The sequence below is a fragment of the Tupaia chinensis genome, unplaced genomic scaffold, assembly GCF_000334495.1.
Source record: "Tupaia chinensis unplaced genomic scaffold, TupChi_1.0 Scaffold000077_1, whole genome shotgun sequence".
NCBI classification, from domain to species: domain Eukaryota; kingdom Metazoa; phylum Chordata; class Mammalia; order Scandentia; family Tupaiidae; genus Tupaia; species Tupaia belangeri.
The window spans coordinates 715,201-739,066 of record NW_006159538.1 but is presented as its reverse complement, the minus strand read 5'-3'; the positions used below and the strand labels follow the sequence as shown (position 1 = coordinate 739,066).

Sequence of the window (23,866 nt, the reverse complement as noted above, 5' to 3'; positions counted from 1 at the left end):
CGAATCGTAAAGGGCCGCTCACACCTGGGTCTGTGTTTCTCCTCCCCATCATTCACTGCACTCCTGTGTGACTCCCCTTTGCAAGAAGCTACTCTCAGGGATGTTGTCACAGCTCCCCCTCCCCAAGTCCCGTGGACACTTCTCTGCTCCACCTCCCTGACCTCCCTGTTGAAATCTCCTCAGCGGCTGTGACGCTGCAGTTCCGGCTTCCGTTCCCTCCCTCTCATCAATACCCAGTCTCTCTCTGGCCGCTCTTCTCCTGCTTTCCTCTTAATGTGAGTCCTTGCCAAGGTTCCCCCATACATTAGCTCCCTGGAGAACTAATTGAACACCAAGGCTTCCAATTCAGGAAGCCTTTCCAGTCACCACCTCCCACCCCAACCACCCCCACCCCAAACCTGTAGAATCCAGCAAAACCACAGGGACTGAAAATGGAAGAAAGGAAAGGGCCCAAAGGACACAAAGGGGACAAGATCGACACATTTTCTCTGTTGGACTTCTTTTCTTCTTTTTTTGGAGAGGTTTTTGCTATAGGGTGCGTGCGCTCGCCAAAAAGACAGAGAGAGACAGAGAGACAGAAAGCGAGAAATCACCCCCCGGGGGGATGGCCACGCCGCAATCCCTTCTCCTCCATTCTGCTCTCAGGATCTTGGGCATGCACGCACACACGCTCGGCGTGAGTTTAAGCCACCAGGTCTGGGACTAGAACGGCGGTCAACTACATGGGAATCCAGTGACATAGCCATTATGCCATCGGCTGGCCCCCTTTGTTGGATCTTCTTAGAACCTCTGTCACCTTCTGCTTGTCCTGAAATAAACTTAGCCCTTCTACTAACTCCAACCTCCCAACAGGGGAGCTGCTCCGCTCTTCTCTGCTGCCTGGTCCTGCTAATGCAATGCCCAAGCCAACAGGCACACCTAAGCAACTGCTGGATTAAAGAAGGAAAGGGAACCAGCAGTTAGCGTAATGGCTATGTCGCTGGACTCCCACGTAGTCAACCGCGGTTCGTGTCCCGGACCTGGTGGCTTAAAACTCACGCCGGGCGCGTGTGCGTGCGTGCCCAAGATCCCGAGAGGAGAATGGAGGAGAAGGGATTGCGGCGTGACCATCCCCCCTGGGGGGTGATTTCTCGCTTTCTGTCTCTATGTCTCTCTCTGTCTGTCTGGCGAGCGCACGCGCCCTACAGTGAAAATCTCTCAAAAAAAAAAAAAAAAGAAGAAGGAAAAAACGAAGGCTGGACATGCAAGAAGTACTTCGTAAGCTATGAGGGGCTGAAGGGCTACGAGCCTTATCATCACAGCCTTTGTAAAAAATTCCAGGGCTGTCTGAGTCAAACACAGGACCAGGCTTTTCTGCTCGCTCCACAGGGCATGTGATGATCAGATCCCTGAAGACATGGCAATGCCTAGTCCTGAAATGGCCTGGGATTGACAAGCCCTGACCGCGAGAAGACAGAAAAGGGAAGGGGAAAAGAAGCGCATGTACCCCAAACCACTTCCTCCATTCCTTTTTTATTTATTCAGTCAGTTAACATCTACCAGGTACCTGCGAGGTGCCAGGGGCTATTCTAGACATTCGGAGCACAGTGCTAAACAAGACATGCCAGGCCCTGGCTCTCCCGGGTCTTACATTTCAGTGAGAAGAACAGAGCAGGCAGGAGTAATGCTTGCGGTACCCGATCTTTTACCATCTCTCTCCAACATGACAGCCCTGTCTGGGGCTCCTTCTCTCCTCTGAGCGTCACGGACAAACTCGGTCCGCTGCTTCGAGGCTCGTTTTGTGTTATTTCTCCCCCTGCTATGTCAGCAGCTAGCGCGCAGATGTGCCAGATTTTCTCATCTCCAACGGAACAGCACTACGAACGCTGCTACCCATTTTCAGCACCACTCTCCCGTTTTGGAAGGCCCCTGAAACACCGGAACCAGAAAGGTTCGGACTGCCTAGGCCGGATGGTCTCAGAGCCCTCACGCTCCTCTCAGGGCAGCGACGGTGCTGTGGGTTACTTCCCAGAGAGCCACTCGGGAATGCTTTTTCGGGTTGTGTTCAATTCGTCAGAACCCTCCGGACTCAGCTGATTGCTGGTGGTAGATTTCTGTGTTATTTAGGGCACCGAAGTCCCACAGTCTTGACACAAACTTAAAATTAGAAATGCATTAAACACAGGGAAGGAGGAAGGTCATTCAGGAAAGGCAGCCTTCCGAGGGAGCTGTGGGACAAAGATGCCCTGGAAACTTCCAGGTTCATTAATGGGCTCTACACAGCATTCGAGTGGTAGTTCTCCTTCAGAAATAACACTGTGGGAAGCGTAGGGGACTGGCTCAGACCTCAGCTAACACAGCCGAAGGAGTGACTCTGCAAACTAAAAATAGCTTCTTTCCCACTCGTTCTGACAGATTTCACTTAGACCCTGTGCACAGGTTGATCCTCTAACAGTCTTAGTCCTGCAGCAAAACGAGGGCTGGTGGCATTAGGGCTTGACAGTTACCAACCTCTGTTCAGTCCTTGTTTATTTCCACACTTCCTGCTTCTGCTCCAATGGCCGTGTGCGTGCATATGCGTGCACGTGTGCACTGAGCTCCCTGGCTCCGATCTGGTGCTCCTCGACCAAACGTGGGCAGAATTTAAACCAGGAACATGACTCAGGGCTGTGGCTGCAGCCTGAGCCCGGAGCAGCCCCTCAGAAACTCTGCGAATCAGGCTGTTTGTCTCGGACCACCTCCTAATTCCTAGCCAGCTCTTCCGTGCCTCAGTTTCCTCAATTACGAGATGGGAATAATTGATTCTGATCTGGCCTATTTCACAGCATCGTGATGGAATAGAATGAGAATGTACGTGAAAGACTCTTTCCTTCAGACCATGTGGGGCCGGCTAGGCTGGCACCCGGACAGCAGCCAGGTTCATCCACAGGAAGGCAGGCACTGACTGCAGATCAGGGCTCACAGTTCTAGTTCCCGTTGTCCCTTCTGTCCAGAACGTTCTTCCACCTTTGCTAAACTCCTACTCATTTCTTTAAGATCCCAGTTCAGGGCCAGTAGATGGCGTGGTTAAGGTGCTGGATCCCACAAAGCTGACTGAGCAGTTCAAATCTCAGACCCGACAGCTTGAAAAACAGGCCAGGCACAAGTACCTGCATGCCCAAAATCCTGAGAGGAGAATGGACGAGAAGGGATTATGCTATGGCCATCCTCGTTGGGGGGAGATTTCTCCGTTTCCTTCACTCTTTCTGTCTCTCTCCAGAGAGCATAAGTGCCCTATAGCAAAATTTTAAAAATTAAAAATAAATTGAGTTTGTCTTCAGAATATCTTCGTTATTCCTGTGGCCTGTTGTAGCACCCCTAGTAGCACTTTTCACTCCATACAGTAGATGTGGAAGTTCTTCAAGGGCAGAGATGATGTATTTTTTATCTTTGCACCCACCTGCCACCCACCACCGCTGTGTGGCCAGTGCTGGGACCTGGCAGATATCAACTGACGTTCAGAGTTGACTATGAAATTGGCAAAAGTTCAAAGTCGAGAAAGAGGTAAGCACCAGAGAGACCTAGGAGGGCAGAAAGGGTGGGACAACGTGCACAAAGCCAGTGGAGGGGACAGCAGGCAAGGAATGCTGGGAGGGAGTGCACTAAGGTCAATTCCAGTCAGTAAGGACACTGCCATGGGGACAGGAATCAAAGCCAGACCCTACCTTCTGTGAACAAAACCAGGAGCACCCTCATGAGATCCAGGGACTGTAGGTCAAGTAAGTCCCTCAACCTAAACTGGAACAGGAGGGCTTGGGGACAAGGAACGAGGGCAGAGAACAGAACCAGGGCAAGGCTGAAGTGGTGGTGAAGCCCGGAGCTTCCAGGTTAGTGAGCATTCTCCATTCTCCCCAAGTTGAGTTAGCAGCAAGGGATCAGTGACTTCGGCTATGGAACAGAAATTTCAGAGGCGGGAGTCATTACAAATTTAAGTTGTGACTGTCTCTTTGAAAAAAAAAAAAAAGAAGCAGAGACAGAAGGGACTCTTAAATCTGTAAGAAATATCAGGAATCACCTAGTCTAACAGCCTCATCCTACGAAGGGGGAAACTAAGGACCCAGAAGGAAAAGGGGCTTGCCTAAATTCACTCAGGGCAGAACCAAAGCTAGAACCCGTGTCTTCTAAATTCCAATCCAGTTCTTGTTCCCTCAGAGGCTATCTGCCGTCAGTCAAGCAGGTCTCTCGATGGTTCCACTAACATACCAGGTGCTTAGCTCTAGCTGCCCCAGAATCTTGGGGACCTTCCCCATTTGGCGCCCACTAAGTGAGCACAAGTGATTCTGTCCATGGAGAGACGCAGGTCCCCACCTGGGGGCAAAGTTCCGAGCCAATGTCCTTCAGGAAATGTGCAGGTAGCAGCCCCAGCCAGGGCTTCACAAGCAGAGCGCTGCCGTGGTCTGTAACTTGCGGTCAAGGAGCAAACTACCCTGGTCACACGCGCCTTGCCCTGACCTGTGCATGGGGACAGCGATGTCAATCACCAGCCCTGGGGTTTTCTACCACCTAAGGTAAAGCCAACAGTGCATAGAACACACAGTTCCCGCCACCGTAAGGACGAGGCACGCCAGGTCTAAAACCCCGAAGTCCTTCTCAGGCTAGAGATGAGACACGACTTAGAAGAAAAGAATTGAGACTCTCAGGGAATTAAAGATCCTGGCTCCTAGACTTCAAGAACTTTCATCCAGGGAAGCATACATATGAAAAAGGAAGTGAGGAAATAACCCTCAATGTTACTTCAGTACAGAAAAACGACATGAGTTTCTTCAAGCACTTCAAGTTCACTCACCAGACAGCTCACTCCTCCTTCTGCTGATTACTGAGGCAGTAAGGGAGTTCGCGGAAATGAAAAGCAGTGAGGCTCGTGCCACACAGGGGTCCTGGCAGGGCGGGACTCATCAGCCTGGTCCAGGACTGTCCCTGCTCCTCCCTGGCCACGGTAGCACCTAGTTCAGTATGGCTCTCACCTTTTCCAAGGTGAATCCACACACAGTAATGCATAACTACCCACTGGTGTGGCCCTGTCTGGGCCTCAGGCAAACAGATGTCTGGCAGGCCAGACTTGGGCATCAGCGGCTGGAGATAATTCCCAGACCCAGATTACCAAGAGGGAACAGCCTGGAGTCTGAACCTGCAGCGAGACCAGAGAGTATGCACCCCAGCACCCCAGAGGACAGAGAAGGTGGGGAGCACTGAAATGAAGCTGCCAAGGGGCTTGGCTCAAGCCATCCCCTCCTGCATATTGCCCTGCTAAGAAGCTACATGAAAGTCACGTCCATGTCAGGTTCTTAGGCCTCGTTTGCCCAGGCCATGTCTGTTACAGCGCTACACATAGGGCTACTCCAGGGCAGGAACAGGCTTCAAAGGGGATGAAGCGAACGGACCTAACGGTCACCAAGTGCCTACCTCATGCCATGAACTCTGCATGTTACCCCACCCGCACTTTATGGATTATTATCCTCATCTTGCCAAAAGAACAGGAGACTCAGAAAATCTCTGAAGCCTTTGTCCCTCTACTACTAAGCGCTCCAACCACAAAGTCTCGAATGATCTGGGAAAGACGAGAAAAACTGAAGAGTCTAAAGTACCGTGTACCAGGCTGTCTGCACCTCACCTTACTAAGCAGACAGCACTCCTTTAAGACTGCATTCCTCATCCCCTGCTGGCAAAGCCAACTCCTGCCAAACGGAATCTAGAGAAGTACAAACTCATGTTTTCTTATGGTCTTTGCCCCTGAAATTCTGTCCCCAAGATCATCTCTTTTTTTTTTTGAGAGGTTTTTGCTATAGGATGCAGGCGCTCGCTAGACAGAAAGAGACAGAAAGTGAGAAATCACCCCCCAAGGGGGATGGCCACACCACAATCCCTTCTCCTCCATTCTCCTCTCGGGATCTTGGGCACGCACGCACACATGCCTGGCATGAGTTTTAAGCCACTGGGTCCGGGACGTGAACCACAGTCGACTACGTGGGAGTCCAGTGACATAGCCACTATGCTAACTGCTGGTCCCCCCAAGATCATCTCTTAAGGAAGCAGTTCAACAGAGATTCACTGCAAGTTTCACAATAGCGCCCCCCCCCCAAAAAAGGAAAAGATCTGTCCAACATCCAAAGGAGGGTTTGGAAAATGCTAGAACCTTCTAATCTTCTAATATTATATAGCTACTTTAAATGATCATTCTAAAGACCAAGAGGAATCAAAGCAAAGCACTTGTGCAATAAAATGAAGACAACACAAAACCTCACAAATGCTATGATTACAACTTTGTAGCGGTGCGTTCATGTGCAAACCCAAACACGTAGCTGTGTGGGAGTGGTGAGGTTACAGATGGTTTATTATTACCATGAGTAAATGGTTTTCGTGGTATGGCTTACTATCCTTTTATAATAGAATTATTTATTTAATTTTTATTTATCATTATTATTATTATTTTAATTTGACCAGAGAGAGACAAAAAGAGTAAAAATGAGAAAGCAAGCCTCTAGGTCCAGGACTCAAACCACAGTCAGCCATGTGGGAATCCAGACCCCCCACCACCATATCACCTGCTGACTCTAGCTTAGTACCTTTCCAATCAAAGAGAAGGACAGAGAGAGAAAGATGGAGTCAACCCAGCAGTAAGGAAGGGCCCAGGAGGACCAGCCTGGGGTGTAACGCAGAAATTGAGAAGCGTCCTACATACCCGGAAGGAGGAGGCCAGGCAGGCCTCTGGGGAAGGGAAGCCCTCTAGGTATGGAGAGGGTTGTAATTAGTCTGATGCTAATTACAGAAGTCTCACTGGCTTATTAATTGTTTTGACAGACTCTGAATGAAGACTGAGTACCTTCATTAAGCCAACTTAGGTCCACAGGCACATTGCCTGCGTGGTCATCCGCATTCTTCTCAAAAACCTGGCCTTGCTTTTCTTTTCTTTTCTTTTCTTTTCTTTTCTTTTCTTTCTTTTTTTTTTTTTTTAAGGACTGCAGTAAAGTAAAATTTAGTAGCAGAAACACATACCCTGGAGAAATTAAGTCTCCTGCCTTAAATGTAGAAATTCAAGCCATTTTAGAAAACCAAAGGGACTGGAACCAGCAAACGAGTTACAGTGTTTTCTACACTGGGAAATACAAAAAGTAAGAGCAAAATATTTGATCAGTATCAAGGCTCCCTTGACCAGGTTACAACCCATCTTTCTGATAGTCCCTCACGACTGCCCCTGCAGATACGCCGTGCTTCAACCAAACTGAACCACCCACAGTCCCCAAAAGAATTGCCTCACTGTCCTGCCCCCACGGCTCTGTTCAAGTCATTGTACCCAGCTAAGGGTTCTCATCTCTCTTACTACTGCTTGCTCAAGTCTGACCCATGGCTCAAAGCCATGCCATTCTAGAAACCTAAGCCAATCCCTAGGCCCTGTATTCACTTCTCACTCTGGGTGGACCAGACCCGCACTAAAGGAGTTCCATATAGTCTGCCTTGAGGAATAGTTCTCTGGGCACCTGACTTTTCTATCATAGTAGACCATGAGCTTTTTGGATTGGAGCTTCAGATTCCTACAAGGAACCCATCAAAATGCCTGGCAATCAATAGGCCCTCAGGAAACGCTTCTCTGAAAGATAAGGCAAAGAGACACAATGCAACTGTGAGAAGTTACTTCCTACCTCAGTTGCTCCCATCAGGCAATGCAGAGAGGAGGGTGTGCTGGTCTGTCGTCTCGAGCAGGGGAGGGGTGAATCTCGCCTTCCCAGCTTCCCGTCTTCATGAGACTCCAGCTTCCTCCCTAGTTGACCGTAGTCTGCTCGGCCCCAGGTAAAGACCTTGCCAGTTTCTAAACACAAACATTAGTTGAATTAAACTTACATCCCACAGCTGCGCTCTTGTGGTCGGCAATAAATTATAGACCAAGTGTGAACGCTCATTTTAGCACGCACCACGTATGGGGGGCTTCCTATCTTTCTGTGAAGAAAGCACAAGTATTTGCAGTTTTACAGACGTGGGGACTGAGTTCAGAGGTTAAATGACTTGCCCACGACCAAACAAGTGGTGAGTACCAGAGCTGGATTCAAACAGAGGTTGGTTCTGAAGCTCACGCTCTGTGTTCTCTATAGCCAGCAATGTGGATGTGAAGCTCCGACATGCTTCATGGCCTGTGCCCTCTCCCTCTCCACATGCTCCTCATCCTCTGCCCATGCTCAGGTTCCCCTCTCCTCCGCCCAGTTCAGGGCCCCATGAAGCCACCCTGAAGTTTCCCTGCCACTATCCCTTAAGGGCCTTACTCGTAGCTCACCTAACAGCCAGTTTCATGTGCTTTCCCCTGCACGTAGCCTAAGAGGACCTTTCAGAGTCTGCTCTTACCCAAAGCAACAATTCTAACAGTCCCAAGCCAAATATCTCTGTGTGCCAGAGGGAAGGGGGTGAAAGAAGGGGGAAAAAGACAGAACCATCTGAAGCCAAAACAGCGTTCCATCCCAAGATCCCCCACATGGGAAGCTGGCCACTGCTAGAGATGATGGAAGAAAGTGAAGTTTGGAAAAGAAGAATGGTCTTTCTTCTCCCAGATAAGAGAAAAATTCGCCCAACTCAGTTGTACCAAGTGCCGCATTTGTTATTTCAACAGAAATGCAAAATCCGATGAGGCATAGATTATTAACAGATTCCCTGCAATAAATATGCATCACCATGTGCGCTGTATAAATTCTTTACACATGTTTATTTTAACAAAGAAAAACTTTGCTTAAGAGACAAAACACCAAGTAATGCATATTAAATTCTAGACAAATCTACTATGTACTCCGTGTTTGGTACCAAAGCTTCATCTGGCCCCTCGTTCGACATATGGTTTATAGTGTCAACCAGAAAACAGCCATTCCACAGACTCCTGGGGGAAATGACAGACTATCACAGGGATACAGGGCCCTGCGGGGACATGGTGTGAGGATCGACCTGCTTGCAGACACTAAGGTGGAGCCCAAGCATCCAGTGGAATCCAACTTCGGGGCTTCCTCACAGAGCAAACAGGGTAGCTGGCGGGCTAACAAGGACTGGGCCTGGGGCTACTCGGATGTGCTGTCCCATGGCTCTGTGTGTGCTGTTCCTTCTGCCATGGATGTTCTTTCCTCACCTAGAAACTTCTGCTCCACCTTTAGCGTCCAGCTCATACACCAGTAGTTTTAGGTAACCTTTCTTGACTCTCCAACTCTTCCCAGAAAGGGTGAAAGTCCCCCTCCTGTGTGTCACCTGTCTTTATCGCTGTGCTCATCAGCTGCTGTTATCACTTAGGGAAGAAAGAATTAGGGCTCACAGAAGTGACCAGCCCAGCGTCGCGCAGTTAGGTCATACCTCTGCACAGCCGATGGCACCACTCTGTACTGGTCAGTCACACTTGTCCACTTCCCTGCATCATCACTGAATGGTCTTCCCCAATTTTACAGAATTGGGCTAAAAAAATTCCATATGCCCAACACCCATGAAGCATCCAAAAACGACCAACTGCCCATGCATGTGGGCTGGCCAGGACTGCTACCCAGAATGCCTTAGCAGGAAATTCCTGGACTCCTGGGGCAGGCAGGTCATAGTGGTTATAGCGCTGGACTCTCACATGCCCAGGAGTGGTGCATGCATCCCCAAAATCCCTAGAGGAGGATGAAGGACTGCAGGGTGGCCATCCCCCAAGGGTGACTTCTCACTTTCTCACTGTGTCTCTCTGTTTCTCTTCAACAAGAGAGCATACACACCCTACGGCAAAAACCTTAAAAAACTACAACAAAAATACCACTGCCCCTTATATGACCTTGGCTTCCCACCACTGGGGGGAACTAGAAAGTCACTGTCTTTGAGACTACTGCATGAACCATATCGTCACAAATCACACAAGTCCTTTCTTTCACATAAAGCAAAACATTTGTTTGTTTGTTTGTTTTCAGAAAGACTTTTGCTATAGGGTATGTGCGCTTGTCACAGACAGAGAGAAAGTGAGAAATCACCCCTTCCCCCCTCCCGCCCGGGTCGGATGGCCACACTGCAATCCCTCCTCCTCCATTCTCCTCTCAGGATCTTGGACATGCATGTACATGGCACCCAGTGTGAGTTTCAAACCTCCAAGTCCAGGACTCAAACCATAATCGGCCATGTGGGAGTCCAGCCTTGACCACTATCCCAACGGCTGAGCCCTGAAGCAAAACATCTCAGAACTGTCTCCATTACTGATTATTGATGTCCAAGACAAGCCAGACTGCCAGGACATGGTGCTGGCATTACTACACCTCCGACAGAAACCCCATCACTCCACTTACATGGCACTTTTCGCCTCCGAAGCACTTTACAAAGATTACTAATTAATCTTCATCCTCCCTGGAGGCCTGTAGACGTTCTAGGAGACATGAGCCCAGAAACCAGACACGAAGTTCAGCCTTCGGTCTCAATCCTGTGTTTGGTGCATTCTCCAAAGCTGCCTCTATTCTTCCTGGCAACACTCTGCCTCAGGAGGCTCATAAAGGAAAGAGAAGCCCCTTTCATTTGTCTTTAAACAGACAATTACTGACCACCTCACAGACACCCTCCATACACAGAGACACGATCTCAGTCTTCGTAATAACTCCGTGAATTAGATTATTCAGCTGGTTTTACAGAGGAACTCAAAGGACTTGAGAAGCTAAAAGGCTCGATAAGAGCTCAAACAACCGGCAAGTGGTGGAAGTGAGATTTAACCCAGTGTCTTCTCACTCCGAGTCCAAATCCTCAATGATTACACAGCTGCTGTCACAGACAGACAAGGCCTGGCTGATGAGGCAGCCATTTTTTACAATGTTTGAGGAGGAGAAAGCCCAGATTAAATGGATATGCTCTGTGTACCATCCAGCTTTCCTCCCCAGAAATCGCCTCCTTCCCAGGAGGCCATGCTGAACTCAGGACTGGAAGTGCTGAAATAGAGGCATTTAACACGCGGATTATGATTTTACATCACCTGGAGTAAAAGAAAATGGCAAATCCGCATTTAAAAAAATGTTCATTAATGAATTGTACATAGGGGGCCAGCAGGAGGTGTGGTGGTTAAAGCCCTCGACTCCCACATGGCTGACTACGGTTTGAGTCCCAGACCTGGTGGCTTGAAACTCCCACTGGGTATATATACAGGTGTGCCCAAAATCCCAAGAGGAGAATGAAGAAAAAGGGACTGTGGCATGGCCATTTCTCCCAGGTGGTGATGTCTCCCTTTCCTTCTCACCATCTCTCTCCGGCAAGCACACGCACCTGATGGCAAAAACCTTTAAAAAGTTAAAAAGAGGACAGAAAAGAACTGTACATAAGCATCTGCCTCAAGCTGAAGCATACCATCAAATCCAAGGATATTCAAATCACAAATTTAACAAATGAATCTTTTCCTTATAGAATTATATATTGTTATGATACAAAGTAGATGTCATTCAAAAAGTACAGGTGTGTGTCCGCAGGTAAGTGATGAGGGAACACAACCAAGCTGGCGAGGGAGATTCTGAGTAAAGGCACATCCACATGTGACCTAACACAGGGCAGCTACTGAGCCAAGAAGCATACGCTGCGAAAGGTCCTGATACCACATAGAAAAGGTCGGGCCAAATGAGTAATATTTACAAAGAACCCTGAAGGTGCTTGGAGAAAGCATTTCAAGCCAGAACTGCCTGGCAGGCTTGAGGAAACCAGTGGCATTTAAGGTGAACTTGTGGATAAGAAAAGAGAATGGGAGAAGGACAGAGGCTATTTTAGGATCGAGAAGAGAGAATGAGCAATGGCATTAGAATCTAAAGGCCAAAGGTCGGGCAGGAGAGTGAGTGAGGGTGACACAGGTCACTCATATCCCCATTCTACTGACAGGGAACAAGGTACCTATCCAAAGGAACAGAAGGGGTCGGTGAAAAGAGAAGAAAAGAAGAAACCATTGCAACCATTGTAACATGAGCCCAAGATGCCTCGGCCAGGATAGGAGTCATTAGAGAAAAGGAAAAGAAGAAAGGAAAGGAAAGGAAAGGAAAGGAAAGGAAAGGAAACAGGAAAGGAAAGGAAAGGAAAGGAAAGGAAAGGGAAGGAAAGGAAAGGAAAGGAAAGGAAAGGGAAGGAAAGGAAAGGAAAGGAAAGGGAAAAGGAAAAGAGGAGAGAAAAGGGAAGGACTGAATTTTCTTTCTGGGGCTTGGCACCCCATTAGATGTAAGACAAGAAGACAAGAAGAGAAAAACACTACTCTGAGATTTCAGGATTATTTTTAAAGAATTGTTTATTTAATTGTATTTATTGTTGTGTTTTTGTTTTGTTTTGTTTTGTTTAATTTTGCTCTAGGGCACATATGCTCACCAGAGAGACAGTGAAATAGAAAGTGAGACAGCAAGCCGCCAGGTCCAGGACTCAAACCACAGTAGGCCATGTGGAAGTCCAGTGCCCTAACCACCATGCCACCTGCTGGCCTCTTCTTTTGTTTTTTAATTGCAGAGAGAGAGAGAAAGTGGGAAAGGGAGGAAGCACTTCCCACTGGGGTGTGGAAGGGCATGCCAAGGGCAGTGTGGGTGGGCTTCCTTTACCTTCTGCCCAGGGTTGCCTGGCATGACAGTAAAGACAGGGGCCAGAGCCACAGCCACAAGCAGAACGGGAAGCCACTCTAGCAATATTCAAGCTCTTGAGAAAAGAGAAATTTCTACCCTGCTCCAGGGAAGGGAGTGCTGAAGATCACAGGGGCAGTAGAAGAGCATCAACACTTTCTAAACAGCCTGCCCAAATAAAAGGAACAGAGAATCACTGAAGGGAGCAAAACGCGTCGGCAGGACTGGCCCTGCTGCCTAGTAATTAAGAGAGACAATCCCACATGGCCCACCACAGTTCCAATCTCGGCCTGCTGGCTTGAAAAATATGCGGGGCGCATGTGTGTGCATGCCCAGCATCCCATCAGGAGGAAGATAGAAGAGAAGGGATTGCAGCATGATCACACGCACTGGGGCGATGATTTCTCTCTCTCCTGTTTATTTTGTGGGCATGCATGCTCTCTGGCAATTAAGAAAACAAACCAAAAAAGGAGTTAGCAAATAGGGTTAAAAAAAAAAATGGGTCACAGAGAAAAGCCTAAGTAGCCTCTTCAGTCTCTCCCAATGCTAATACTCCAGGACACAATGAGGCCTTCTAGAATATACATACACAATCACTTCTCTGTCTTTTGGTTAAAATCAAGTGTAGAATATATACACACAAGAAAAAGGTCCCCTGTCTACATTCAGTTTGTTATATTTATAATTCATCTATTTACAAATACCAGTCACTCTCCAGGTTATTCATTCCAAGTCTTTAGAAAGCATGAACCTGAATTCTTCTTTTTTTTTTTTTTTTGGAGAGGTTTTTGCTATCGGGCGTATGCACTCATCAGAAAGAAGGAGCCAGAAAGGGAGAAATCACCCCCCAGGGGGGATGGCCACACCACAATCCCTTCTCCTCCATTCTCCTCTCGGGATCTTGGGCACGCACACACACGCTCCCAGCATGAGTTTAAGCCACCGGGCCCAGGACTCGAACTACGGTTGGCTACATGGGAGTCCAGCGACATAGCCATTATGCTAACTGCTGATCCCGCATGAACCTGAATTCTCTAACTCATTTGTCCTGCCACGTGGGATGTGGACAGAGACAATAAAAAAGAATTTGAGGGTCCAGCAGGTAGCATGGTGGATAAGACATTGAACTCCCACATGACCAACCACAGTTTGAGTCCCAGACCCTGTGGTTTGGAAATCACACCAGGCTCATGTGCGTGAGGACATGAAGACAATGAAGAAGGGATTGCAGTGTGGCCATCCTTGCTGAGGGGTGATTTCTTGCTTTCCCTCTCTCTGTCTGTCTCTGGCTAGCATATGCATCCTATGACAAAAACCTAAAAAAAATAAATAAATAATAAAATAAATTTGGCGATAGTAACCAAGGACTAGACAAACACAGAACTGCCCAAGAGTCACCTAGCATCATTAGTAACCAAGGACTAGACAAACACAGAACTAACTGCCCAAGAGTCACCCAGCATCATCTCCCTACAGAAAGGGCAAGAGGGAGGGAGGGAGCTGCGAGCACAGGTGCCGGCAGCAGGCTGTGCCATGCCAGGCTTCCACAAGGCCTCTACCTTGGTTCCCTTTGGCCTCACTGTCTCTACTACCCTTGACCCTGTTCACGTAGTCAGCCCCCACCCACTCTTCAACTCTGCTGCCTCCTCAACCCAGACCAGATTCTTCCGTGCAGTACTCAGAGAACCACGTCCCCCCCCTTGGGCACACCTGCCTCTGTTTGTAAGTGTACGCTCATGAGGAACACTGTTCAATTAGTGTCTGTCTCCTGGAGACCAAGTATTCCATGCCAGGAATTCTGTTTCCACTCATGCCTGTATCCTAGAATAATGCCAAGCATAAAATAGGTATTCAATAAATATTCATTCCCTGAATGAGCAAACAAATCTAGCTATCCTCCGCCTATAACCTACCTCACTCACCACTACCAAACATTACCGTTGCTGGTGCCACAATCTTGAGCAAATTACTCGGTGCTTCTAAGTCTCATCTGCAGGATGGGAAGACCCTTCAAGGACACTGAGCATAAAACACAGGGCACTAAATAGAGGATGCTCGCCACTATCACTGTTATTCTCCCACACTGAACAACACAGCCTTACCAAGGACAACTACGGTTCCACCCACGGTTTCCACCAATTTGTCACATCTTCTCAGCCAACTCCCATCTGGTAATGTCTCAGGGCCAATGCCTCTAACGATGACCAAAGAAAGACAGTTGAAGACTCCGGCGTGGAATTTGGGGTATCTTTCAGGGTTCAAGCACAGTGGCCACACATCAAAGCCACACGATACAAATTCACTAAAGCTAGCGGGAGGACTGGCCCACAGCCTGGCGGTTAAGGGCACTAGATCCCATATGGCCAACTGTGGGACTCAAGTCCTAGACCTGGCAGCTTGAAAAACACACCAGGCACATGTGTGTGCTTGCCCAAAATCTCAATGGGATGGAGAAATGGAGAAGGGATTACAGTGAACACACCCCACAGGGTTCTCCCTTTCTCTCTGTCTCTCTAGCTCTCTCCTGCAAACACACATGCAAAGCTGGAGGGTGGGGAATGGAGTGGAGGAGAGCCATGGAAAAGAGCAGCAAGCAAGGTAAATTGGAGAAGAGAAGGGAGGAGAGTAGAGGAAGCATTAGTACCACACTTAGACCAGGGTCCTGATCCTGGCTTCTCTTCCAAGCTACAGGGCCTTGAACTTTTCCCATCCATAAAACAAGAGAAGTGGAAAATATGACCTCCCAGATGTCTTCCTGATCTCAACTTCAGTAATGACACCTAAAAATCCTTGGTGTCAAAAGGAGTAGTATACAACTAAACTTACTGGTAACTTTGGAATATCTAGTCTGTGCAATATCCTAAAATAAAACATCCATCCTAATACCAAAGATCATTCATAAACTTAATAATTTAAATAGACTTGACTGTATATTCTGTTACTTTTTAGTAAAAGTTTCCAAGTTTCAAAAGTTATATCATGAAGGGAACCAGCAGTTAGCGTAATGGCTATGTCACTGGACTCCCATGTAGTCGACCGCAGTTCGCATCCCGGACCCGGTGGCTTAAAACTTACTCCGGGCGCATGTGCGTACATGCCCAAGATCCCGAGAGGAGAATGGAGGAGAAGGGATTGCAGCGTGACCATCCCCCCTGGGGGGTGATTTCTCACTTTCTGTCTCTATGTCTCTCTCTGTCTGTCTGGCGAGCGCACGAGCCCGATAGCGAAAACCTCTCCAAAAAAAAAATGAAAATAAATAAAAATAAATAAATAAATAAATAAAAAAAGTTATATCATGAATAGTATCTCATGAAAAAAGGTTTGGAATTTGTACAAAGTTAATATAGGAATTAAACATCCATCTATGGGTTACCAACTGAAAAGAGAGTGAACTAAAAGGTGAGGGAGTGGGAAGCGTTTATTTATCGAGAGTTGACTCTAGAACTCTACTTTAGGCACTATTATTACATTGTAGTCTGTGCGCTCACCACAGAGAGAGGGAGGGAGAGGGAGAAAGATCCTCAATGGGGCATGGCCACAGCGCAATCCCTTCTCCTTCACTTCTCCACCCTCCAGGGATCTTGGGCATTCGCACACACACATGCCCGGCATGTTTTACAAGCCGCCGGGGCTGGGGTTCAAACCACGGTCAGCCTTAACCATTAGGCTAAGGGGCCAGCCCAAGTTATCTACATATATTTTAAGTCTAACCATCCATTTCTCCCAGGAGTAAGAGGAACAGAGACAGAGACAGAGAGACCGCACTCCCATCAGGATCTTGATGCTTAAATCCACTCCAGCTTCAGCCAGCCCCAGATTGCAGAAACGCGCATGCCCGACATACTCTCCAGACAGGAACCCAGAACCTTCCCACGGGGCTCAGAACTTCACATTTTGCCACTGCACCACCATCTGGCCCCCAAGTAACACAATTTAGTCAACCCTGAACGATTGGTGTGAAGTCCATTTTACAGATACAGAAACAGATCCCAGAGCTTAAATGACTTGCTCAAAATCACACAGCTAATAAATGGCAAAGCTGCAAGATATTAATAGCTAATATTTGGGGGATACTTATTTCATGCCAAGTTCTTTACAGGGATTATTCCATCTAATGCGCAGAAACACCTCATGAGGAAGCGTTAGAACCCCCAAATTACAGATGAGAAAATCGCCAGAGGTTACGTCTTGGGCCCAGCTCCAGCAGTGCTCAGTGGTAGAGCGGGATGGGCCGAGCAGCCTAGACCATAGTCCAGGTCCTCAGCTGCTGCCCTGCAGAGGACACCAGGCCCGACAGACCACCACTCCACTTCTGCTTGGTCACGCTGCCTCTTCAGAAGTGAACGTCCCAAGGACTCAGAGGTTACTCAGAGTCACAGAGACACACGTGGGTAGAGGCACAAATAGAGTAGTCTGAGGCATGACCAAGCGTGCTCCGTCCTGGGCCTCTTGGCAAAGAGCAGAGACCCAAAACATCAGGCCTCCTACACGGCTCCTCCGTTGTCACACTGACTTTACTGTGACCAAACCAAAGGCACTGGTCACCCAGAGGAGCCCGGGTCTGCAGGGGACTGACTACAATGCACAGGGCCAGGGTTTCAGACCAAAACAAGAACAAGTGGGCACCTTGTCCTCCCAAACTGGCCGAGGACATCCCAGGAAGTCCCAGTGCCAGTTAGTCAGCAGCTCCCTCCTTCCACGTGACCCCTGCCTCCCACACCTGTGCTCTCGCCACACTGGGTGACAGCCCCTTGTCAAGAGCACGCTCCACTTCCTCCCTCCGGTGTGGGGGTCAAGCTCCCCAGACCACGCTGCTGGCCAGCCCACCTGCCCACCTCCAGAACTCCTTTGTCACTGGACTCCCATGTAGTCGACCGCAGTTCGCATCCCGGACCCGGTGGCTTAAAACTTACTCCGGGCGCATGTGCGTACATGCCCAAGATCCCGAGAGGAGAATGGAGGAGAAGGGATTGCAGCGTGACCATCCCCCCTGGGGGGTGATTTCTCACTTTCTGTCTCTATGTCTCTCTCTGTCTGTCTGGCGAGCGCACGAGCCCGATAGCGAAAACCTCTCCAAAAAAAAAATGAAAATAAATAAAAATAAATAAATAAATAAATAAAAAAAGTTATATCATGAATAGTATCTCATGAAAAAAGGTTTGGAATTTGTACAAAGTTAATATAGGAATTAAACATCCATCTATGGGTTACCAACTGAAAAGAGAGTGAACTAAAAGGTGAGGGAGTGGGAAGCGTTTATTTATCGAGAGTTGACTCTAGAACTCTACTTTAGGCACTATTATTACATTGTAGTCTGTGCGCTCACCACAGAGAGAGGGAGGGAGAGGGAGAAAGATCCTCAATGGGGCATGGCCACAGCGCAATCCCTTCTCCTTCACTTCTCCACCCTCCAGGGATCTTGGGCATTCGCACACACACATGCCCGGCATGTTTTACAAGCCGCCGGGGCTGGGGTTCAAACCACGGTCAGCCTTAACCATTAGGCTAAGGGGCCAGCCCAAGTTATCTACATATATTTTAAGTCTAACCATCCATTTCTCCCAGGAGTAAGAGGAACAGAGACAGAGACAGAGAGACCGCACTCCCATCAGGATCTTGATGCTTAAATCCACTCCAGCTTCAGCCAGCCCCAGATTGCAGAAACGCGCATGCCCGACATACTCTCCAGACAGGAACCCAGAACCTTCCCACGGGGCTCAGAACTTCACATTTTGCCACTGCACCACCATCTGGCCCCCAAGTAACACAATTTAGTCAACCCTGAACGATTGGTGTGAAGTCCATTTTACAGATACAGAAACAGATCCCAGAGCTTAAATGACTTGCTCAAAATCACACAGCTAATAAATGGCAAAGCTGCAAGATATTAATAGCTAATATTTGGGGGATACTTATTTCATGCCAAGTTCTTTACAGGGATTATTCCATCTAATGCGCAGAAACACCTCATGAGGAAGCGTTAGAACCCCCAAATTACAGATGAGAAAATCGCCAGAGGTTACGTCTTGGGCCCAGCTCCAGCAGTGCTCAGTGGTAGAGCGGGATGGGCCGAGCAGCCTAGACCATAGTCCAGGTCCTCAGCTGCTGCCCTGCAGAGGACACCAGGCCCGACAGACCACCACTCCACTTCTGCTTGGTCACGCTGCCTCTTCAGAAGTGAACGTCCCAAGGACTCAGAGGTTACTCAGAGTCACAGAGACACACGTGGGTAGAGGCACAAATAGAGTAGTCTGAGGCATGACCAAGCGTGCTCCGTCCTGGGCCTCTTGGCAAAGAGCAGAGACCCAAAACATCAGGCCTCCTACACGGCTCCTCCGTTGTCACACTGACTTTACTGTGACCAAACCAAAGGCACTGGTCACCCAGAGGAGCCCGGGTCTGCAGGGGACTGACTACAATGCACAGGGCCAGGGTTTCAGACCAAAACAAGAACAAGTGGGCACCTTGTCCTCCCAAACTGGCCGAGGACATCCCAGGAAGTCCCAGTGCCAGTTAGTCAGCAGCTCCCTCCTTCCACGTGACCCCTGCCTCCCACACCTGTGCTCTCGCCACACTGGGTGACAGCCCCTTGTCAAGAGCACGCTCCACTTCCTCCCTCCGGTGTGGGGGTCAAGCTCCCCAGACCACGCTGCTGGCCAGCCCACCTGCCCACCTCCAGAACTCCTTCTCACCCCCCCAGGGCCTCGCTCAGATGCTGCTGCCTCCCTAAGCACCTCATCATCCCCAGCCAGAACAAGCCACCCCATCCTTTAAGGACACTAGCATAATCCATATACGTGTTTCAACAACTATTCTACGAGATACCTCCAGATATAAGAGTATCCGACTGCAGAACCAGCAGATGGCTTAATGGTTACACTGCTAGACTCCCACGTAGTCAATTGCAGTTTGATTCCCGGACCCAGCAGCTTAAATCTCGTGCCAGGTGTGTGTGTATGCATGTCCAAAATCCTGAGAGGAGAATGGAGAAGAAGGGATTGTCGTGTGGCCATCCCCCCCCCCGGGGGGGTGATTTCTACCTTTCTTTCTCTCTGTCTCTCTCTGTCTCTTTGGTGAGCACATGAATTCTATAGCAAAAATCTCTTTAAAAAAATGATTATCTGACTGCACATCTCACACTGCCCACTGAAGGGACGAGAACAATGACTCCCTCCCATTATCTCTGTGTTCCCCACAGCGTAGCACAGGGGTACACAGGTCTGGCCAGAGCCAAAGCTCAGCGTTTGTTGAAATGGACCCATGGACTTTTATATGCCACCAAGGACATCAGAGACCACCCAACCTAAGTCCCCAAAGAAAGCAAAACTGAGGAATGCGAATGGCTTTTCCAAGCCACACGGCCTTCTCAGAAGCAGAGCCCAGCAAGCACAACATCTAGCCAAAGGCATAGAGCCAGGCACTATCCTGGGCTCCAGAACTACAGCTCTGAAGGAAACAGACCAAACAGACCAAACGCTCCTCTGTGCAGTTTGCATTCTCATAGGGGGACAACAGAGGACCAACAAACACAAAACATAGCCCATGGCAAGTGAGTTGAGTGCCACAGAGAAATATAAAGGAGGGAAAGGGAGCAGGTGAATCTGGAGGTGGGTGGAGGTCCAGGAGCTGCACCAGCTCCCATTCCTGACTGGGCTCCTTGACAGCCCATCATCTTTCTTAAAAGAAGAACCTTGATTAAAAGTCCCAGCCAACTCAGGGAGAGGCGATGAACTGCTCTCCCTGCCTCTCAGGAGATAATAAAAAGGCAGACAAGAAACATGCAAACACTTTGTTTTTTGCTTTTTGTTTATTGTTTTTTAAGAGAGATTTTTGCTATAGGGTGTGTGCACTCACCAGAGAGACAGAAAGTGAGAAATCACCCCCCTCTCCCGGGGGGAAGATGACCTCACTGCAATCCCTTCTACTCCAGAGAGAGACAGAGAGACAGAAAGTGAGAAATGACCCCCTGGGGGAGATGGCCTCACTGCAATCCCTTCTCCTCCATTCTTCTCTCGAGATTTTGGGCATTTACACACATGTGCCTGGCATGAGTTTTAGGCCGCGGGGTCCGGGAATTGAACTGCAGTCAACTACGTGGGAGTTCAGTGACATAACCATTACATCATCTGCTAGCCCCACATGAAAGTACTTTGTAAATTCTAAATGCAGCGAACAGTAACATTACAATGATCACTCTCTAAAACCAACTGGCCCGTATGCTGCTGCCTCACGTCCTATCAAGAGAAGGGGAGAGGAGCCGCTGCTCCAGGGCGGCAGCTTGGCTGAGCACCTGGACAGCCTATTCCTCCAGCAGCACTGCAGGCTGCCAGTCACACCGAGAAGCCACTTGGCCCCCTGAGAAAAATCTGATGGAGGCCGGTGCCTCTGCAGATGTTCCCCAACTAATTTCACATTCCAACTCCAAAGCTTCTCCGCACACTTTTAGATACTTATTAATAACATTTTAAAATGTAGATTGCTGCCTAATCTTAACTGCGTAATTAAAAAAATAATCTTGCTTCTCTCCACCCCAGCAAGAAAGGAAACTACACCCCAGGGCTTCTGCAGCTAAGAATCATGCCCTGCAGATAAGCTAGCAGGACAGGGATGGGGAGAGGATGGTTGAAGCCAAGAAGCAAACCTCATCTCTGGATGTTAGAATAAATGAAAACGAGGCTGAAGGAGGGGAACGATCTGCCCCAGGACACAGTATGTTTTGGCAGAGCCAGAACTAAGATCCCAGTGGCCTGCTTCCTAGTGGAGGATCTACTGCCTTGTGAAGGGACGGGAGGAAGGTAGACCAGAAGTCCTTGGGAGGCAGGAACAATGCTTGTGTGTTTCCTTGAGCAATGGGTAGCGCACTGTCCATCTGGAGCAAGAGCTATAGGCTGTGGATTCTCAAGAGGACTATGGGGATAAGGCTCAAAATCTTTTATACTCATTTCAGCTTTGAGGCCATCAGCACCAAGAAGGGTCGGCGGAGCACTTCTGTGCCAGTCGTCTACTTCTGGGGGGAACCGTGAGGCCCAGAAAAGAAAGCCACTTACTTACCCAAGGTCAAAGAACAAGTCAGAAGCAAAGCTAATACTAGAACCCAGGCCATCCTGACTACAAGCACATCCTGTCCCGACAGCTTCTTAGACAAGGACCACTTACTTACCCAAGGTCAAAGAACAAGTCAGAAGCAAAGCTAATACTAGAACCCAGGCCATCCTGACAAGCACATCCTGCCCCTACAGCTTCTCAGACAAGGACCAGTCAACCCCTCCAAGCTTCCACTGCCGCCTGCTTCACCCAATTACCAAATGCTTGCTGGGCTTCTTGGGAGGGAGAGCAGACAAGTGAGGGCCACATAATCCCTCCCTGCCTGTCTCCCAAGGATAGCTCCCTGGAGGGCCCCGAGGCTGGGTCACACACACAGACACACAACCTGGTCTCCACCTCAGGTTCTCCTCTCGCTATCTAGAACTGCCATGCCTAGCCCTGGACATCACCTTCAGTTTTGGCCACTGCAAAAGATCATCCGCATTTTCCATCTCTGTGAAGTTATGGGGAGAAAAAAAAAAGAAACAGGAAAAAAAAAAAAGGCCAAGCACTGCACCCAGCTGTTGGTGAGGCCACATTTTCTGCTGATGACGATGACTCAGTGCCGGGCAGAAGGCTGAAGCTGGGAATGCGATTTGAGAGATTGGGCACAGCCAAGGGAAAGCCGCAGTTCCCAAGCATGCCTCAGCCTGCAGAGAGCTGCTCCAGCTCCTCCGTAAAAATCCCGGCCACGGGCGGTGGGAACACAGCTCCCCCTGCAGACCACCCGAAGGCCCTCCAGGAACAGGACCGGAGAGGCCGGCCACACACCGCAGTCCGGAATCCTGCAAAGCCCACCCACTACCATCTGATGAAGTAGTTAGATCAGAAACTCACCTCCAGAGCCCTAAGAGACCCCACGACTCCCCAAAACACTACTTCCTCCCTTGGCTTCCAAAAAGAAACTGACATTTAGTAAACAGGAGGCCTGGATTAAGATCCTCAAACAGGGGAGACCAAGGTTGCCCCCAGCCTTTGGGTGGGCCAGTAACTCACCCAGAGGTAGGAGGGAGGAGAGGAGGGAGCCTGGTCTGGGATGCCGGTTTGCAGACAACCAGCAAAAACATCCTGGTACATGACTTTAGATGGTGCCTCTCAAATGTACTCGATTCCCACCACTGGGGAAACTGTCCCAGGTTCTTCGAGAGAGGTGGGTCCTAACACGGCTGTACTCACCTGTTGGGGAACACTTTCCCACCCCATTTGAGGACTCTGCAAGGGTGAGACCAAACAGCAGGACACGATTCGGCAGAGGTGACTCTCAGTGGTTCGGCCACTTGCATGAAGTGGTGGCGGTAGTGAGCACCACGCCAACGGAGGCCACTGGAGAGAAGCCCTTACATTTACGGCCCCACCAGGAAAGGAAAGGTCATCAGGAGACTGGGCATCTCCGAATCTAAGTGGAGGGCTGGGAAAGGCCCGGGCCAAAGCCCACAGTCAAGGCTGGTGGTGACATGACAGCCTACATTACATGCCAACGGCCTTACAGTATGGAAAAGGGAGGGTCGTCAGGACAAACCCAGGGCGGGCGGCCTGTCTTTCCCTTCCTTCTGCTCTTCTCCCTCCTGCCCTACTCCCTGCTCAGGTCCCAAACAGACACCCTTTACTAGCAGCCATCCTGCCAAGAACCTCACGGCACCAAAGTGACCTTTGGTAGAAACTGACACGCTCTAAGACCACCTTCCATGGTGCTGACATTAGTCCCACCAGAGACAGCGAGCTCTGGAGCGACGGGCCCTTCCTGGAGAGCCGACTTGTCTGTGTCCAGGGACTGGCAGCGGCATCTGGTGCTCAGGCTTCTCCACTGCCCAGGCTCAGCTCCAACCAAATCAGCACAGCCGTTACTACGGACCATCTGCCAGGACCCGGAAACAGCCCGTTACATAAAGCGGCGGCACAATAGCGCTTAATAAACCAGATTCTTCCTCCACAAAGGAGACCAAGCACTTCAGGTCTCTCTTTTTTTTTCCCCAGGTCTCTCTTAAAAGGGTTATGTGAGGCCACGGAGGGGCCTTGAACAAGAGATCCTCTGGGCTCTAATCCTAGCTCTGCTACCTACCTGTTAGCTGCAGGGGCCCACGGGGACAAACCACCCCCTCTCCCAGGGCTCTTACTCTCAGATTTCAAGTAAGGAAGAGCTGGTCCTTTCCAGCATTAAAATTCTATGACTTACTGTTTTCACCACAATAGGAAAAAGTTAGCTTATTTGGGTATTAATTTTA

The 23,866-nt window shown here is 49.2% G+C and overlaps 1 protein-coding gene across 1 annotated transcript in view; it reads right to left on the bottom strand.

The window, feature by feature from the left end:
* The window catches only part of SERGEF (secretion regulating guanine nucleotide exchange factor), a gene marked incomplete at its 5' end in the record, with an annotated part of 265,393 nt that overhangs the window by 193,935 nt on the left and 47,592 nt on the right, over positions 1–23,866 (bottom strand). The window contains 1 exon segment of the mRNA XM_027768544.1: positions 7,656–7,822. Coding sequence (XP_027624345.1) covers positions 7,656–7,822 — 167 coding nt within the window.